A 20,815-nucleotide genomic window follows, 5' to 3' on the forward strand; every position below is an offset into this window, starting at 1 on the left:
TTAAGGCTCTTTACCCACAGTACTCTAAAAGGATTGTCTGCACTATGGAAGAGAACTCTAATAGAACCTCATGAAAGTCTGGAAGAATTACACCCCTGAAGATGCCATCATTGTTTTAGAAAAAGCTGTGAAGGCCATCAAGCCTAAAATAATAAATTTCTGCTGGAGAAAACTGTCTAGATGTTGTACCTGACTTCACAGGGTTTACAACAGAGCTAATCTAGGAAATAATGAAAGAGATTTTGGATATGGCTAAAAGGTGGGGAGTGAAGGGCTTTTTTTATTTTTTTTTGGAGATGGAGTCTCACTCTGTTATCCAGGTTGGAGTGCAGTGGCACAATCTCGGCTCATTGCGGCCTCTGCCTCCCGGGTCAACCGATTCCCCTGCCTCAGCCTCCCGAGTAGCTGGGACAACGGGTATGTGCTACCACACCCAGCTAATTTTTTGTATTTTAGTAGAGACAGGGTTTCACCATGTTGACCAGGATGGTCTCGATCTCCTGACCTCATGATGCACCCACCTTGGCCTCCCAGAGTGCTGGGATTACAGGCATGAGTCACTGCGCCCAGCCTGAAGCATTTTAAGATACCGGTCTTGGCTGGGCGTGGTGGCTCATGCCTGTAATCCCAACACTTTGGGAGGCCGAGGCGGGCAGATGATGAGGTCAGGAGATAGAGACCATCCTGGCCAACATAGTAAAACCTTGTCTTTACTAAAAATACAAAAATTACCTGGGCGTGGTGGTGGCACCTGTAGTCCCAGCTACTCAGGAGACTGAGGCAGGAGAATCACTTGAACCTGGGAGACAGAGGTTGCAGTGAGCTGAAATGGTGCCACTGCACTCCAGCCTGGCGTCAGAGAGACTCCGTCTCAAAAAAAAAAAAAAAAAAAAAAAAAAGATATGGGTCTTGAAATTCAAGAGCTAATAGATAGACACCTTGATGGAGATGGGTGCTTCCAAATGAGTGCCAGACAGTGAGGAAGACATAGAAAAAGCAGTGCCAGAAAACAAATCGACATTAGAGCGTCTGGCAGGGTTCTGATTATTCAAGACTGCTTTTGACTTCTGTGCACTCTTCTATGATACAGACACTGAAACTAAAGCAGATGGCAGAAGAAGAATTGGTACTGTATAGAGACATTTTTAGATAACGTTAAGAAACAAGAAAGTTAGAGGGAACTTACAGTGTGTTTCCGTAAAGTTACGCCGAGCATGCCTGCCTCTCCTGCCTCCCCTTCCAGCTCTTCTGCCTCTGTTACCTCGGAGACAACAAGCCCAGCCCTTCCTCTTCTTCCTCCTCTTCAACCTATTTCCTGTGAAGACGAGGATAAAGACCTTTATGATGATCCACTTCCACTTAATAGTAATATATTTTTTCTTCCTTATGATTTTTTTCTAGCTTTATTGTAAGAATATAGCATATAGTACATATAACATATAAAATATGTATTAATCAGCTGTTCATGTTATTGGTAAGGCTTCCAGTCAGCAGTAGGCTATTAGTAGTTAAGTCATTGGGAAGTCTGAAGTTATATACAGATTTTTGACTGTGCCAGGGGTCAGCATCTGTAACTCCTCTGTTCGAGGGTCAGTGGTATGCCACTGTTGTAGAGTGGCTCCAGATGGAGAGAGGAAGTACGGTAAAACAAGTACATCTTGTTGCAGTAAAAAGTAACCTGAAGTAGATGATTGTCTAGACCAAAGAATAAAACGTTTTAGCTTTGCATCTTAAAGTATCTTGGTGGTCTCCTAGGAAATTTGGTGCTTCTTAATAGAGTTACTCTACCTTAAAAAGAAAATTTAAAATCTTAAGTCAGTTATCAATATTGCATCTTCAATATTTTTGTTTCACACTGTCAGTCTTTTATTCTCTGTGTGTGCTTGATCATAACTCAGGTTTTCCTCTGGATCTCTTACGCTGTGAAAGCCTTCTTGGTCTGGACCCTGCAACTTGCAGCAGAGTTCTAAACAAAAATTACACGCTGCTTGTTTCCATGGCTCCCCTCACCAATGAAATCCGGCCTGTCAGCAGCTGCACCCCTCAGGTAAAGACCTACTTGGAGGATCCACTTGGTAGTGTCATGAGTCCCGTCAGTTTTGTTTTCTTTATCTGCAGACACCAACTATTAAAATCACTGAATCATAGAAAGCAATTTTGTATTTTATGCCTTTGTAAGATGATATGTTCAATTTGTGGAGTGTAATTGGTATATTTTATATATGTATCACCTAGTGACTTGTGACACATTGGATTAAAATTTATTCCTTTACAGAATATTTTAAAGAGAATGTTTTAGGATGCTCCAAAAAGGAAGCTGGCATCATTCTGAGGGATCAGATAAATTTAATTAGGAAAAGTTAAATGTCTTCGAAGTGGGGCTGTGATACTGAATAAGCTGAAAAGAAAAGATGGTGCTTGAAAGCTAGAACTCTGGTTAACTGTATAATTTATATGTGAAAATTCCTTCTGGACTTTTACTTAAGAAAAAAATATATATATATCAGTTGCATTCATTTGTATACTTAACAAGGAAGTTGTGGCCTGTGCCATTTTCAGAGTGGAGATTATGTTGCTGTTCTTCAGTGCTACATCTTACCTGGTTTCCTAGATAATGCAGGGTTCAATGATGTAGCAGAAAGGAAGGGATTCTTGTACAGTTAATTTGCCTATGTTCTAGCTGCCTCAGTGAGGATCCTGTCTTCACACCAATTTTGTCTTTAATATTCAACAAGAGATTTGCATCTAACTAACCTTTTTAAAATAATTCTTTGTGCATACCCCCCAACCTCCTCTTATTCTTTAACACAACCTCCAGACATGGTAGGAATCCATGAACTGCCGAATAAATGGTAAAATGGATGGAAGGGTAGGTGATTTCTTTTGTGAAAATTGTATGTGATTAATGATAATAATAGCTAACACTTTAATATCAAGTTTATTATATTCCAGGTACTATTTTAAGCTTTTTCAACAACCTTACAACATCCTCTTGAGGTAGATTCTTTATTGCTATTTTATAGATTGAGCAAAATGAGGCACAGAGAGCTTAAGTAATCTTCTTAAGGTGATATGGCTGGATGGATAAAACCAAAATTCTAAACTAGGCAGTCTTCTCCAGAGTCCATTCTCTTAATTGAAATGACAAGACATAATTTCTTAATTCCAGTATAAAATTGAAACTATTTTAATGAAACATTTAAAATTTATTTTCATGAGGATAATTACAGTTAACATTTATGTGAAGGGATTTGCTGTTTGTAAGACTGTTCTCGGTCACTTATGTAACACTTTATTATAACTTTATCTTAACTGTTCTATGATTGTAGCATATTGGACCAGCTATCCCAGAAGTCAGCTCTGTCTGGTTTAAACTGTACATTTATCATATCACTGGACAAGGACCACCATCCCTTTTATTGTCCAAAGGTACAAGACTTCGAAAACTGCCAGATATATTTCAGGTATGTGTGTGAGGTTTGGATGGTTTTTTTGTGTGTGTGTGAGCAGTACACTAGATAACTTCTTAATAATTTCCTTATTTCCGAATGCCATTTTACCTGTTAATTTCTTTTCAATAGAGTTATGATCGATTGCTAATAACATCTTGGGGTCATGATCCTGGAGTAGTTCCTACCTCAAATGTGCTCACGATGTTGAATGATGCTTTAACACATTCTGCAGTTTTAATTCAGGTACATTTATCTTATTTGAAATAATCAATTTTGACTTTTGATTGTAAAGATGATGATTTTTCTAGCTTTCTATATTGAGTTGTAATAAAATATCAGTCATTCGAAATTTATAAAGTTGAATGTAAAAAGTCAGAGATGTGGATTTTAGTCCTGGCCCTTTGGCAGTGTGGGAGTGGCAGAAATAACATGAACTTTAAGGTTAGACCCAGGTTTGCATTGCAGCCTACCTTCTGCTAGCTGCGTGACAACAATTTTGTTTTTTTAATAATAGCTTTACAGTAGTTTCCCCATCTGTGGGGGATATGTTCCAGAACCCCCAGGGGATGCCTGAAACCACCAATAGTAACCCTATATATAGTATGCGTTTTCCTATACATACATATGATAAAGTTTCATTTATAAATCAGACACAGTAAGAGATTAACAATTACTAATAAGAAAATAGCATACTGTAATACAAGTTATATGAATGTGGTCTCTCTCAAAATATCTTGTTATACTATACTCAGCTATTTTCAGACCTTGGTTGACCACAGATAATAACTAAAACCATGGAAAGCAAAACCTCAGATAAAAGGAGACTACTGTATTGAGTATATAATTCACATACTGTACAACTCACCAATTTAAATTGTGCATTTAGTGGGTTTTAGTGTGTTCACAGATATGTACAGCCATCACCACACTCAATTTTAGCACATTTCATTACCTTAAAAAGAAACCCTGCATCCTTTCGTGATCACTCTTCTATTTTCTCCCTGCTACTCCCCTCCTTCCCCCTAGTCTTAAACAACACTAATCTACTTGTTGTCTCTACAGATTTTCCTAATCTGGGCATTTATATGCATGGAATCATATATAACGTGGTCTTTTGTGACTGGCTTCCTTCATTTAATATAATGTTTTCAAGGTTCATCATGTTGTTGTATCAATACTTCATTCCTTTTTATGGCCAAATAATGTTCCATTGTATGGATATGCCACGTTTTGTTTATTCCTCCATCAGTTGGTGGACATGTGGGTTGTTTTCACCTTTTGGCCATTATGAAGAATGCTGTCATAAACATTTGTGTACAAGTTTTTCTGTGGACATATGTTTTCATTTCTCTTGGCTATATATATATAGGGATGGAATTACTGGGTCATATGGTAATTCTATGTTTAAGCATTTAAGGAACTGCCAGACTGTCTTGCAAAGTGGCTGCGTCATTTTACATTCCCACAGACACTTGATATTATGTGGCTTTTGGATGATAACCACCCTAGGGGGTGTAGAGTGGTATCTCATTATAGTTTTGATTTACATTTTCCCTATGGCTACTGGTGTTGAGCCTCTGTGTGTGCTTATTGGGCTGTGTGGCATTTTTGTGATAAACCTTACACTTTATTTCCCACCTATAACATGGAGATGCCAATATCTATTGTATAATAACAAACACTTATAATAATAGCCGCTAATGGTAAGGTAGGCAGTTTATGTTCATAGAATTGAGAGAATGAAATGAAAATGTACGTATCAAATGTGTAGCACACTTTTCTGGCACATAATAGGTTCTCTGTAAAGATGTTGTCAGTTCATCCATCTTAACAATTGAATGTGCTTATTTTGTGCTAATTAGTGTGAATATGCAAATAAGACAAGACCCACCATCTTCAAGGAATTTAAGGATGGTGGGAAAAGGCGCATAAGCACTCAGTTTCAGTTTATCGAATAGAATTACATATAGTGGAAGACTTAAAAAGAAGTATCCAGTCCAGCCTTGGGGCAAGGAGAAGGGTTTAGGAGAGGTTCCTTAGAGAAAGTGAGACCCAGGCTGAATACAAAAGGAGGGGTCAGGATGATTAAATCTCTGGGCAAGGAATTTTTTTTTTTTTTTAATTTGCTGCTATTTTTCTAGTGCCCAGCACAGTGCTCAGGTCATAGTAGTTGTCCAGTTAGTGTTTGTGGAATAAATAAATAAGAATATGAAGTGACATAGCATGCCAGGGCCAATAGCTGTTCGGTGTTTTTGAGCGGTGAGCTGGAGTGTGAGGGAGTTGTGGTCAGAGATGAGTCTGAAGAAGTAGGTGGGCCCTGCAGTGCCACGTGCCTTGAGTGTTCTGCTGTGGAGCTGAGACGTTGACCTGTAGATTCATGGTAGCAATTACAGGGGGGTAACTGGGATTAACGTGGTCAAATGTGTTTTAGGAATCAACCTTGGGATGATATTGAGAATGGAAGGGAGTGGGGAGACACCTGCAACAAGAAGACCAGTTAGGACTGTGTGTAGTAGTTTAGATAAGAGATAAAGATAGCCTGGATCAAGGACATGGTAATAAGAATTGAAAGGAAAAACGGATTTAAGAACTACTACAAATACACAATTAATAGAATTGATCAGATATCTGAGAAAGAGATGGGAAGAGGGAAGAAAGATTCTGAGGTATTTGGCTTATGAAGGTAGAAGGGTGGTGATGCCACTACTCTAGCAAACGCGGGAGGTGGTGATACCACTACTCTAGGGAACACGGGAGGAGGTGATACCACTACTCTAGGGAACACGGGAGGAGGTGATATCGCGGGAGGTGGTGATACCACTACTCTAGGGAACACGGGAGGAGGTGATATCGTGGGAGGTGGTGATACCACTACTCTAGGGAACACGGGAGGAGGTGATATCGCGGGAGGTGGTGATACCACTACTCTAGGGAACACAGGAGGAGGAGCACATTTATGGGGCAGTTGATGCATTGTGTTTATGTGGTGCCTGTGGTAACTGGAAATATTCTGAAATTCAGATGAGAGGTTAGACAAGAGTGATTAAGTGTGTCAGCATCAGCTGGGAGATGGTAGTTGAAACCATGAGAGGATGAAATTAGCCAGGGAAGATATGTAGTATGGGGTAGTCACGGGAGATAGCATCATAGAATGGGCTAGACATGGACTTCAGTCAGACTGCCTAAACTCAGATCTTGGTTCCATCATTTGCTAGTAATCTTGGGCAAGTTAAATACCTTTTGTGTCTTTACCTATAAACTGGAGATAAAGTTCCTATCTTTTTAAGATTTTTGAAAAGAATGACTTGAGCACTGTGTTTAGCACATGGGAAGATCTCAGAAAATGTTACTGTGTTGGTAGTGGCAGTAGAAGTAGAGTGAAGGAACAATGGGTGATTCTATGAGCTTCAGTTTTCCTTACCTTTAAAATGAAGAGTGGCTGGGTGCAGTGGCTCACACCTGTAATTCCAGCACTTCAGAAGGCTGAGGTGAATTGCTTGAGTCCAAAAGTTGGAGACTAACTTGGTTAACATAGTGAAACCCTGTCTTAATTTATAGTAACAAATCTTTTTTTGAATAAAGTAAAATGAGAGTGGTGGTTGCCACGGTCATTTCTGTAGGTGGTACTCTGTAGGTCAAGCTAAATTAGGTTTTTTTTTTTTTTTTTTGGGTGAGGGCTAATGCAAAATATGGATAGAAAAACAACCAAATCAGCAGACAGTGCCTGTTTTTATTTTTTTGAGACACGGTCTCACTTTGTCACCTAGGCTGAAGTCAGTGGCATGATCACAGCTCACTGCAGCCTTGACTTCCCCAGGCTCAAGAGATCCTCCTGCCTTAGCCTCTATAGTAGCCGGGACTGCAATCTCACGCCACCATGCCTGGCTAATTTTTTATAGAGACAGGGTTTCACCATGTTGCCCAGGCTGGTCTCGAGCTACTGGGCTCAAGTGATCCACCTGCCTTGACCTCCAAAAGTGCTGGGCTTACAGGTGTGAGCCACCACACCAGGCTGATAGTACTGTTTTTAAAGTGTTTATTAAGGAGTTTTGCTTTTGCTAGAGAAAAATGCCTTTTTAATTAAATTTGATGGAAATAAATTTACCTTATTGGAATTTTAAACGTGTTACAAATTAAGATTTTTAGTTAAAACCATAATTTATTGCAGCCATCTGGTTTAGGGAATCAAAAGAGAGCTCTGAGAAATATATTTAAATTGTTATATGAAACAACGGAAAGAGTATGCTTTCCTTCGGATATATCAGGGTTTCTTGAAGTTGAATAATGTATGGGTCTCTCTTAAAGGGAAAAATTTACAGATCCTCAGTATTATATTTCTATTATAACAGTTCTAAATACATGTAGACATTAAGTTAAATTCTTCATGCTTGTTGTTATTACACAACTACAAATTCAAATCAAATTTTGGAATTAAATATAAGCAAAGCTTTAAAACAAAACTCAAATGAACAATATTAATTGAACGTGGTACATGAAACTGAATTACCATTTGCAACATGAGAGTGAAGTGGGTAGACTCAGATTTTTTAAATTTAATTTTTGAACTAATAGTACATTCACATGATTCAAAAATAAAATATTATTAAAGGTATAGAGCCCAGGTGCAGTGGCTCACACCTGTAATCCCAGTACTTTGGGAGGCTGAGGCAGGTGGATCACTTGAAGTCAGGAGTTTGATATCAGCCTGGTCAACATGGACAAACCCAGTCTCTACTAAAAATACAAAAAAAAAGTTAGCTGGGTGTGGTGGCGGGTGCCTGTAATCTTAGCTACTCAGGAGGCCGAGGCAGGATAATTGCTTGAACCTGGTGGGTGGAGGTTGCAGTGAGCCAAAATTGTGCCATTGCGCTCCAGCCTGGGTAGCAGAGCAAGACTCTGTCTTAAAAAAACAAACAAACAAAAAAAAGCGTATAGAGAGAAAAGTATTACTCCCCTGCTAACCCTGTCTACCAAGTTTCCACTCCCCATCTCTCTTCCAAATCAGATAATTTCATCTGTTCATTTCTCCTGTATCCTTCCAGAGTGTCTTTATGCATATGCAAGTATCTGCACACAGATATGCTCCTTACCTTTCCATTTAGCAACTGGAGATCTTTCCATTGCAGGTCATAGCTTTCTTTCATTTATGCACCTCCACTGAAGTTATGTCTCCTAATTTAATTAACCAGTCCCCTGTTGGTGGACATTTTGGTTGTTTCCAATTATATGTAATTATAATATTATAGCAAGTAATTCTGAATATATTTTATTTCAGGGCAGGTTTTTGAGTTTTGCACTCTTAACCTGTGGTATGCTATGTGATTATGGGGATTCTTCTGCCACTTTTCCTTCTCAGAACTCTAGCTAACCTTTGTGTGAATAAACTTGACCTCATTCATGCTTCACTTGGCTAACACCTGATTTACCTGTTAAATTAGCCTCCTTTTTTTGCATTGGCCTATACATTCAATTTGAGAAACATTGCCTTATAGGTTATTACACACGTAAGGTTATCACTGCTTGCTGTAGAAAAATAGAAAATTGTTGAAAGAATTTTGATGAGGTATTAATATGGAATATACTATTATGCGACACAATCTTATCTACTTTTGAATATCAGTGATTGGAAGTGAAGGTTTCTTGTATACCTTTTAACTTTTGTTTATGTTTAGGGGCATGGTTTGCATGGGATAGGAGAAACTGTCCATGTCCCATTTCCATTTGATGAAACAGAACTACAAGGAGGTACCTTTTGAATTGTATCTATTGACTTTTTTTTTTTTTTTTAAATTATTACTCATGTCAACAGTTTGGTGGAAAACATGGCAGGAAATCTTAAAATTTTTAGGTTCTAGGTTCTTTGCTATTAAAGAGTGTTGGCAAAAGGTAGTTTTTTGTCGTGTGCTTTGCCATCCACAAAGAACTGTTAGAATAAGACCCATTTAGGATTTTTGAAAGACTACTAGTCTGTCTTGGGAATAAAGAGAGTAAGTAGGTATCTGCCTAGACGGAAGACTTTTCTCTATTTCTCCTTTTTTATCATTCACACAACTGGCTAATACTTCATAAAGTCTAAGGGAAAAAAAAATTGTTTACCTGGAGATGCAGATAGTGACAACAGGATCTGAAAATGTATAAAATCTCAAAAACTGCTTAGTAGATCCTTTGCCATGGGGGATTATTGTGTGAATTATACAAAAGAGGTTTCTTTATATTTGAATATAGAGCATTTTTCTTTTTTGTAAGTTCACATATTTATGAGAACTTGAGTTAAGATATAAATAATTTAGGCATGTGATTTCAAGTACATTGTTAGCTTTAGTTTCAGTAAGAATAACAACTTTATATACTTCTTTATTGGAATCAATTATGATGTATTAAAGTGTAAAAGTAGTTCTAAGAGTTGTTTAATAAAGTATGTTTAAGCTGTTGGCGTTGTGTTATTAGAAACTGTTCACTAATGTGATGTCCATTCTGTTCGTAGAGTTCACTCATGTCAATATGGGTGTTCATAAAGCATTGCAGATACTAAGGAACAGAGTGGACTTACAGCATCTCTGTGGATATGTCACCATGTTGAATGCTTCCAGCCAACTTGCAAATAGAAAACTCAGTGATGCTTCTGATGAGAGAGGTTAGCCAATAGTTGGATTCTTTGAATTAAGATAATTGGTTTTGAGTTTAACCCAGTGTTATATGAAAAGCTGCAGACCTTTGTGGGGATGCTGAGTTATTGAATACTCAATATTCTTTCACTGAAGCATGAGGAAATATTTTAGAACATCATTTGGACAAATATCAGTTGTTCAAATGAAGAAAATAGGATTGGGGTACAGAATGGTTTGGGGTTTTTGGGCGCTTTACTGTCATATCTGTGTTTATAAGGCTTTGCATTAAGTTAGCTTTATAGGGTGATGGTTTCAAAACTCTAGTCTCTTTATACAAATGTTTCCAAAATTGACTTAATAGTTTTTCCCTTTCAACTTTTTCTGTCAAAAGGCACCATTGTCTTAATTATCTAGGTCTAAAATCTTACCTTTGTCTCATTCTTTCCTTTTTTCCACTATGTTCAGTTAGTTTCCAGGTTCTGTGGATTAGGCTTTAGATAAGTCTGTCATGTCCATTTCTTCCCCTTTCTCTTCATTTTAAATTCTCTGTGACTGCTCTTCTTGTCTGGGTCTTGAAGTTTAAACCTTAAACGTTTGCTGTTGCAACCGTTCCCTGCTTAGCCTTTCTGGCCTCTCCTTTCTATCTCCAATCTGTCCTACATATTGACAATAGCTAATTTTTCTTAGATACCACTTACTTTTTTTTTTTTTTTTAATTTGAAAATCCATTTTCAAGTCACCTTCTCATGCTTACTGGTGGTTTCTGCTCTGGCATAATATTGGCATATATGTGGTTTGGGTTGCCATGGTGCCAGTTCTTGTCCATTGACTTTGGGAGATCTTTCATTATCTCCCATTGATTGACAGTATTTCATGAGCCTCTTAGTTTGAAATTCTGAGGAAATGTGATGGATTACTTGCCATCCAGTAGATTGGATTGGCTCCCATCGAGATAGGTACTTACCCCTATCTCACTTGTCTTTGGCCAAATAGTTGACTGCCAAATATTATAGGGGCATTTTCTAGAGAAGAGGGCTATTAATTAAGCAGTCATTTCAAAGTATGTCTACTACAGCTGTCCTTTTTTATGTCATTCATTCCACAAACATTTATGGAATACCTGCTTAGGTGCTGGAGCAATTTAATAAGACCAGGCCAGGTACGGCCAGGTACAGGCTCACGCCTGTAATCCCAGTCCTCTGGGAGGGCCAAAGCAGGAGTATTGCTTGAGTCTGGGAGTTTGAGACCAGCCCGAGCAATATAGCAAGACCCTGCCTCTACAAACACACACAAAAAAAGAAATAAAAAAGACAATGTTGTTCCAAGGATTAAAACCCTGGAGAGGAGATGCATGAGTCAGTATACAGTGTGGTGTTATTGACTGTGATGGGGTCTGCATAAAGCGCTAACACAGCACAGAGGAGGCCTCTTAGAGAAGGTGAAGTTTGAGTTTTGAAAATTGAAGAGTTAGGTAGACAAAAGATAATGTGTTTTTAGAGGATGGCAGCCTTTCAGGCAGAGGGAATTAGGAAACAGTAGTTCATTGTGGCCAAAAGAAAGAATTTGTTGGACAGTAGTAGAAGATCAGAGTAGAGAAATAGGTAAGGTCTGAGGGGTCTTGGAGAATCTTCTGTGCTAAAGATAATGAGTCAGAAAAGAACTTTGAAGAGTAATAACATAATCAGGCTGTGTATTTCCACAGGGGTGCAAATGGCTTCAGTAACTTGTGTCCTTCTTTTGAATTTGGTTTCTTTAGGCTGGGGTTTCTCAACTTCAGCACTATGTGCAGTTTGAGCTGGATAATTTTTTGTGGAGGATTGTCCTGTATATGGTCAGATGTTTAGTGTTCATTGAATAGCATCCGTGTCTTCATTCATGTCCCTTGGGGATCAAAATTGCTCCCCTGTTTAAAACCACTTCTTTAAGCCAAGGATTATGCATTTTCTTTCTGTCATCATTACTATTGTCTGAAGTCTTTTCCATGTTAGGACTGATTTATTGGCAGCTTCTGCTAACTGCTAGAATCCTAATAGTGTGTGTGTACTTTAATTATAAGGAGAACCTGATTTGGCTTCTGGCTCAGATGTAAATGGGAGTACAGAGTCATTTGAAATGGTCATTGAGGAAGCAACTATAGAGTCAACAACAAAGCAAACCTCTGGTATGGTGCTAAAACTTTTTGCAATTTTATTAGACTAATTTCTGAGGTTTAACTTTTATGTTAAGATATTTGCATGCCATTTGTCTGTTCTTATTATTCATAATAGACTTTTAAATAAGAGTTTTCTAGGAAGCCTTTTTACATCCTTAGAAAAATAATTCAAGTATTATAAAATTATGACTTGAAAATAACTTATTAATAACCTTATTCCTGTGGTAAATGTTTTGATTCATTCTCTCATCTTACAGATGTCTTGCAATACTCTTTTTTTGGGCAAATGACTACTTTGAACATTGGATGAAAGCTGTGTACCTTCTCAGACACGTTTATACCCAAAATATGCCTGTCCTGTTTAGAGATTAACTGGCCCCCTCCAATTTCTTCCTCCCCTGTCAAGCCCACTGGTGGATATCAGTGGCACAGGAGTAATCTATGAACCTCAGGTTAAGAAACCCTTGTCAGTTATATATAATATATATAAGTAGATATATATGATAAAGTAAATTTATGTATCCTTTCTTAGGTGCCACAGCAGAAGCAGATTGGGTTCCTCTTGAGCTGTGCTTTGGAATTCCACTGTTCAGTTCTGAATTAAACCAGAAAGTTTGTAGGAAAATTGCTACACATGGCCTTTGCAGAAAAGAGAGGTGAGGGTTTATATTCACTGTCATATTTTCATATCGATTTTTAAGTTGTCAGGGAATAGTTACTATATCTTACTTTCTTTTATTCCACACATGAACACAGTAATTGTTCTGTATATATTTGTTGATTGAATAGAGATCGCTAGTTTAAGGGTTTTGCTGTATTTTTCAAAAGTAAATTTCACTAGATCAGAAATGAGTCAGAGGCAAACATTTTGGGCACGTGTTTTGATTATATTTCTTTAGTAATCTAGGTGAGGTGAGGGTGTGGTGGAATGGGCGTGCCAATATGGAGTATGAAGCTAGGTTTTAAAAAACGTGTGTCTGCAGAACACGCCTCTGCATTTGTCTCACTGCTAACATACACACACTCATGTTCTATTCTGTTCACAGTGATTGGTGTTTGTGGTGGGATTATGGTGACTTTACAAAATTTGCTTCACTTTCTACATTTTCTAAAATGAATATGTATTCTTCCTTAAAGGTGACATGTAGGTTTTATCTTACATGCCAGCACAGGTCCGTTGTGAGTAGCTGCTAAGAGGCAATGTTGTAAAAGTTCTGAGGCAAACTGGGTTAGCAGGAAAGAATATAAGTGAATCTAATTGTCACGATAGGTGGCTTGGAGAGGTGAAATCCACAAGTCAAGATCTTCTTGACTTATTTCAGAAAATGAAGTTGGACAATAATTCATTTAGGTGGCGTAATGTAGCTTTTACCAGAAAATGAAGAATACTCAGTTGACAATTTCAACATCTATTCTCTGAAAACAAAATAATATACATAAATAAAAAATGGAAGTACTATAGAACTTTAAAGATTACCACTATAATTTTTACTGACTTACATATTTGAAAAAAGGTGGGTTGGTATGTGTTTAATCTGTTATCAGGTTGTCTTTTGCAATTACTTTGGTTGTTTGAAGGTTATGTCGTAGTTGTCATTCCTCAGAGTGCCTAAGTCTTCATTTGAAAAGTTTTCTTTCATTTAGTAGTTAGGTTTACTAATAGTTGAATTTTTTTGAAACGATAACTTTGATTTTAGTTGCATTATATATTTTATTTCAAATGGACTTTTTTTTTTTTGAGTCGGAGTCTCGCTGTCTCCCAGGCTGGAGCGCAGTGGTGCAATCTCGGCTCACTGCAACCTCCGCCTCCCAGGTTCAAGCGATTCTGCTGCCTCAGCCTCCTGAGTAGCTGGGATTACAGGCGTGCACCCCCACACCCGGCTAATTTTTATATTTTTTTAGTAGAGACGGGGTTTCACCATGTTGGTCAGGCTGGTATCGAACTCCTGACCTCGTGATTCACCCACCTCGACCTCCCAGAGTGCTGGGATTAAAGGCGTGAGCCACTGTGCCTGGCTCAAAATGGACTTTTGATGCATGACTACTCCCTATTGTTAAAACAAGCAAAAATTTCATTGATAAGAAACATTGAAATTGTTTTTTAAAATGTTTTGTGATTGGCCCCGATGTATAGATGCATTTAAATTGCTAAAAATTGAACTCTTATGAGAAACTCATTCTTGCCTTTATGTTTAAACTTTTTCTTGTCTTTTTTTTTCCAGCCTTCAAAACCTCTTACATTCCAGTAGAAAACTCTCTCTGCAAGTCCTTAACTTTGTTCACTCATTCCAGGTAACAAAAACCAAAAAGTCCAAATGGTACTTGTACGGAGCTTTAAGTATGCACAACACTTCTGTTTGTTTTTGATCACCACAGCAGCAAGATATGAAATAAACATTAATTTTATTGTACAAATGAAGACATTGAGATTCAAGAAGTTAATCTACTTGCACATTTCACTGGCCAGGTCTTTGGAGACCAAAGCTTGATCTCTTTGTTCTGTGCTGGTGCTTTATTCAACAGAAATGTGTTAAGTGTCTGTTATGGGCCGTGTACTGTGCTAGGTGCCAGTTTTTGGTTATAGTGCACTTCCCAATAACTAAAACGATTCTCCGCTGCCAGGATGGGCTGTCTGTTGTGGCAGCAAAGGCCAGTGCTCTGGACTTTTTGTCTTCCCCCCGTCCCCAAGGAAAGAAAGAATATTCTAGATTTGATTTATAGGTAAATTTTTAGAATAGAATGTTTCTATTCAGAATATCTAATTCAACATTATGAAGTCAATATTTTGGAGTTTTACTTCATTCATTCAGTTGCTAAATGCTTGACCCTGACCTATGCCAGACTCTTTGCTGAGTGCTGTGGAAACAGTGATGTGTAAAATACTAATGGAACTTAGAGTGTTGTGGAAGACAGTAATCAGATAAATATTAAGATACGTAAGTTCTAAAAGATTTTAATAAGTACTTTGAAGGAGCCAACTAAGATGAAATCTGCAGGTAGAACTAATTTCAGTAGGTGCAGGATAATATATAAGCTGAATGCAAAAAGTTGGAAAAGAATATTCCGGCAGAACTTAGGTCTGTATGTCCTGTGTCTGGGAAATGTCCAGTGAACAATGAAACAAATGAAGGCCAGTGTGGCAGAAACCTCATGAAAGAGGGGTAGAAGCAAGAGGTGAAGTTGAAGAAGAGGGCCAGGGCACGGTGTGCAGGGCCTTCTGGCATATGTTAGAGAACTTGTATTTTACACTGAGTGCAAAGAGAAGTGATTGAAGACTTTTAAACAGGGGAGAGATGTTATTTCTGATGGACTATTTTATAAAAATAGGCAAAAATGGAAATTTTATAAGGATGCAATAAATTGAAAAATTTCAAAATTCTGTCAATACTGGGCTGTCTGTTGTGGCAGTGAAGGCCTTGGCCATAGTGAATTAATAAAGTAAACTAATTTGGATATATTTTGGAGATAGGTTGATAAAACTTGATGATGAATTAAATGTGAGGAAAAGATGAGGGCTGTGAAGGGAAGGAAGGGGAGGGATCATGAATGATTCTTGTGTTTCTTGATTAGCTGGGTATGTGAATAGAGAAGACTGGGGAGGAAGAGGTGAGGGAAAATTTGAGAGTTCAATGATGGGCATGCTAAGTATAGAGTGCATGGGGAAGCATCTGAAACGAAATGTCAGATAGGTGGATGTTTGAGCCTGGAGTCCTAGGGAGAGATCTGTGCAGAGTATATGAATCTGAGAAGCGTGGAGTAGATGGATTATTCTGGTGCTTAGTGTCTTGTAAGGTTTTTTTGTTTGTTTTATTTTTTCCCCGAGATGAAGTCTGACAGTGTTGCCCAGGCTAGAGTGCAGTGGCACGATCTCGGCTCACTGCAACCTTTGCTTCCTGGGTTCAAGCCATTCTCCTGCCTCAGCCTCTCGAGTAACTGGTATCACAGGCATCTGCCACCACGCCCAGCTATTTTTTTGGTATTTTTAGTAGGAAGGGGTTCACTATGTTGGCCAGGCTGGTCTTGAACTCCTGACCTCAAGTGATTCACCCGCCTCAGCCTCCCAAAGTGCTGGGATTACAGGCGCACAAGCCACTGCACCTGGCCTTTGTAAGTTTTTTTTTTTTTTTTTTAAAGATTTTTCTCCTGTTAGGTAATACTTTGGGGTAGGTCAGGTCTTCTAAAAATGAACTTTTGCTTTTTCCACAGTCTCATAGCCTCTTATTTCTATTTAAAAAGACTTACAGCTTTACTTTGGTAGTCATTTTTGCACATATTCATACCCATCATTGATTGCTTTGGGCTCACAGTGTAGATCTTTGCATCTCCTGGACTGCTTTGCAATCCATTAACACTTCTCAGGTAATCAAGGTCTCTCTCATGAGTTAAGTGGTTTTGGTAAAGTATTAAATATCATTTCTCTTGTTTCTTGATCTTTTAGGAAGGTGCTTCAACACTGGATATTCACACAGAGCCCGGTTTTTCAAGTTTGCTTTCACAGTCATCGTATGCTGACATGGGTGTTCCACTTCCTGCGAAAAACTTAATATTTAAAGATGGTGTCTTATCAGAATGGAGTGGACGGTCACCTTCCTCACTTCTTATTGCTAATCTCCATTTGCAATAATTTGGTTACACCATTTGTTGCTCACACTTTCTGCCTTTTTTCTTTCTAACGTTAGCTTTATAGTGTCAGCCACTAAAAAGCATCCTGCTGCTGCAGTGCAATTCTTGCTTAACTAATATTAAAAAGTTTGGGGGACATATTCATGTTTTCTGAAGTTTTGCTCATTATTGCACATCTTATTGCAACAAAGTGCTTTTTAGCAGCCAGCACTATGTTTTTTACCTTGAGACAATCTGCATTTCTTTTATAAAACTAAGTATATTCTTTATAGGCTTTATGATGACTGTTATGTTTATAAGCAGTCACTATGAAAATTGCAATGGTAATTTTATATGTTAGTTTATCAAACATAAATCTTGTTTAATTTTATATTTTGTTACCTATACTTTGGGGGATCAAGGGAAGAGATGGAACTCTTCCTCTGAAAAGGCTTCTTAGTACTTAAAGTAGTAAAACTATAAAACAAACATCCAGTATTGAGAGATGATATGATAGGGCATTATGAATTCCTGTGGGTGTCTGTAAATTATGTATGTCAGTTGGACATTGTAGAAGGTATGTAAATCAGCATAGTTATGTATAACTTCACCTTGATTTTTAAGGTCTTAACTCAGATTATGACTATTCATTGACATCTCATGAGACGCTTTAGAAAACTTTCTATTTTTAAACACCATTTATATGTGGGCTTCTGTTGTCACTGACTTTGGGCTTTATATTTTCATAGAGTCTTTATGGAAAAAATAGAGTTTATTTTCCACTCTTGTAGCTAGAGCTGCTGCACATTTTCACCCTGATTTATTTTTTCGTTTCTTAGCTTCGATGTTTTCAAACCAAGGATTGTGATTTTAGGTTAGAATGACATATTGGAAGCATTAAGACTATGTCTTTGGATCAGAATGCTTTAGTGATAAACCTACTTTGAAGACATACTCTTAAGCAATCTGGATCTTAAATTTATGTGAGTACTTTTTTAGAAAATGATAAAGAAAAATGGAATTATTTCAAAGTGTTTCTTGAGTCATTGATTCTTTTAGCATCTCAAATGTTAGTTAGAATAATTGGAATCACTTTTTAGACTTTTCAAGTTACCTTCCTTGGGAAGTTTGTGCAGTGTTATAGTTTAGTTTAGCTCCTCTTATAGGGTAATGGTTTGCTAGTTTAAAACTGTAACCAAACGAACTGGTCAGACAACATATATCTAAAACACTTAAAATGTTAGGAAGTTTGGGAATGTTATAACCTAAACATTTTTGCTGATAACTTTTTGTTATTTATAGATATTTGTGTATTTAACATACTTACTTCTGGAAATATATGCCTTTCCTAAAACTTAACCATGCATTCAATACCATGGCCTATCTATAGAATTGAATATTTTGGACCATGTTATCTGTGGCACAGTCAGTGCTGTGTTTGAGGTAAATGCAGTAACGGTTTTTCTACTTTGTCTTATAGAAGGTAGAAACCATGTGTATGTTATGTTTGTCTATAAAAGAAAAAATACTAATATTAAATAATTTCTTATGACTCTGAGTCACTCACTTATTTTTCCAATAATTGATATTGTACATTCCTAGTGCCATTAGGTATGTATGTATGTAACTTTTACAGTTTTTCAGCTGAAAGTTGTAAGTATTTTTTTTTTTTTTGATCAGGGCTCTTTAATCTCATTTTAATTTCCTTTGTTTGAATGAACTGTAGTTATTTTATTTATTCCTATATTAACCATCTAAACCAACTGTAATGACATGTACACTAATAAACAATTGAACATTTGTAGTTGTTGGCAGTGAACCCAGTTGTTTGTGAATTTAAAGCTTAAAATATGGGAGTGTTTTGCTGCTATATTTCCTTTGAGAGATAAAGGAGGAAGAAATAGAACCTAATAGTGATCATGAATTTTAGGGAAAGTACTGAAAAACCATGGGGTCCCCTCTGGTTTCTTGTGTTGAATGAGGCAAGAGCAGTCATCTGATTCCGAGCTAAAGACCTCTCGTACTCTTAAGGAGGGAGAGTGCATTTTTAGAGCTTTTAGCAAAATGTGAAAAACTGAAGTTTGCGCTTTGCTTTGTGAATTTGGCTGTGTTTTACTTATACATTAACTCATGTAATCTCTTAAATCTTACAAGTGTTGATCCATTTCAACAAAAAGGTAAATTGAAAATGCAGATTTTGTTATTTACCAAAGAAATTTCATGAAAAATTTATATACAATTATTTTGCAAATGGTTAATTTCATTTGACTTTTTATCACGTTCCTTCCTTTCTTTCCCCACTTCTTTAATGTAATTCAAACCCTGGCAAACATTCTTTAGAAACCAAGAGAAAAAAAAGAACAAATATAAAAAAAGAAATAGAATTTAATATGGTACAATTTCACGTCTAAAATGGGTTTGAAGAAATGCAACTTTATATCATTAAAAATATCTGATTTCCTTTTATTTCTTTTTTAAATTGTGTAATCAGATGATTTTATATTTTTTTGCGGGGGGACGGAATCTTGGTTTCTTTTACTTGATGTTTTCAGTTTTCTCTGCCATTCATGTTTCTTTTTTGTGTTCAGTGTTTCAAATACAATTTGTATTTAAGGATTTTAAAATACCAAACTGTAACTTGAGTACAGTGGATCGTTTTCTGTTAGGATGTTAATATTATACAATGAAATCTATAAAGTGTTGTCAATTTGATTATTGACACATATAACATGTTTACAAATAAACTGTGGTGTTGATCAAGTTACTATGAAAATGTGTTTAATTTTCTGAAAGTTCCTGTCTTAATTTTAAATACAACCATGGTTTGGTGCTGTGGCTTTTCTGTACTTAAAAAAAAACCAAAACAAACAACCCACAAAAAACTTAATTATTTTGTAGTAATTTCAGATTTACAGAAAGTGGTAAAGATAGATGTTCCCTGTACCCGTCACTGAGCTTCCCCTAATGTGGACACCTTCTGTAAACTGTGGCAGGTCTGTGAAAACTCAGAAATTAACACTGCTACTAGTATTTTTCTAAACTGTATACTTGATTTGGCTTTTACTAGTTTTCCCGCTGATGTCTTTTTGTTGTCAAGACCCAGTCCAGGATACCACATCGCATGAATTTAGTCATCAGTGCCTCATTAATCTTCTCCAATATATGTAACAGTTTCCCAGTGTTTCATGACCTTGACGTTAGAAAGGGTACTGGTCAGTTATTTTGTAAGACATCCTTCAATGCGGGTTTGTCTGATGTTTCCGTGTGATCAGATTGAGGCTATGTTTTATCCGAAAGGATACTACAAAGGTGATGTGCCCTTCCCACCAGTACAACATATCATAGGGTACATGATGTCAATATCACTGGTGATGTTTCTTTATTGGGTAAGATGGTGTTTGCTAGGTTTTTCCACTGTAAGATCCTCCCATTTCTATTGCTGAGCCTGTGTATTGCGGCTATGGAGAATACCTGGAGAGGCAGCACCATTTGCCGGTCACTGATTCAAAGCATATACTGTATAATAGCTCTAAGATAGATCCCCAGATATACACATGTGTGAGACTCGGAGCTGAGAGAGCTATAAGTTGTTATTGCTGGTGAGTTATAAGTTGGTTCAAGCTCTGTAGAAAACAGTTTGGCACAATCTTGTAAAGTTGAGCGTTTGCATATCATGAGGTCCAGCAGTTCTAATCCTAAGATAGTCTTAAGAGGCAAGTAGCAGCATCATGTGTAATTGTAGCAAAACGTTGGAAACAATCCAAAAGTCAATGGAAAGGAGACCGGGTATGATGGCGTGCACCTGTAGTCCCAGCTACTCAGGAGGCTGAAGATAGAACTCCTTTGTGCCCAGGAGTTTGAGGCTACCCTGGGCAATATAGCGAGACCTCAGCTCTAAAAAATCGATTAAAAATTTAGAACATAAAATAGAAGGATGAACAAATGATTGTGTCACATTTATATGTAGATATTTAGATACACTTCAGAAGTGAAAACATTGA

At 37.3% G+C, this 20,815-nt stretch overlaps 1 protein-coding gene across 5 annotated transcripts in view; it reads left to right on the top strand.

Annotated features, from left to right (window-relative positions):
- Positions 1-19,574, top strand: part of FAM91A1 (family with sequence similarity 91 member A1) — a 49,308-nt gene extending 29,734 nt beyond the window's left edge. For 4 of the 5 annotated variants that reach the window (XM_028852237.2, XM_077942546.1, XM_077942545.1 and 1 more), the window contains 9 exons: positions 1,899-2,047; positions 3,330-3,464; positions 3,582-3,695; positions 9,125-9,197; positions 9,937-10,086; positions 12,117-12,221; positions 12,745-12,868; positions 14,435-14,504; positions 16,651-19,574. In XM_028852237.2, the coding sequence (XP_028708070.2) occupies positions 1,899-2,047; positions 3,330-3,464; positions 3,582-3,695; positions 9,125-9,197; positions 9,937-10,086; positions 12,117-12,221; positions 12,745-12,868; positions 14,435-14,504; positions 16,651-16,836 (1,106 nt within the window). In that variant the 3' untranslated portion in view covers positions 16,837-19,574. 5 annotated transcript variants of the gene reach the window in all.
- Positions 19,575-20,815: the final 1,241 nt, after the last annotated feature.

Source organism: Macaca mulatta, chromosome 8 (genome assembly GCF_049350105.2).
Source record: "Macaca mulatta isolate MMU2019108-1 chromosome 8, T2T-MMU8v2.0, whole genome shotgun sequence".
NCBI classification, from domain to species: domain Eukaryota; kingdom Metazoa; phylum Chordata; class Mammalia; order Primates; family Cercopithecidae; genus Macaca; species Macaca mulatta.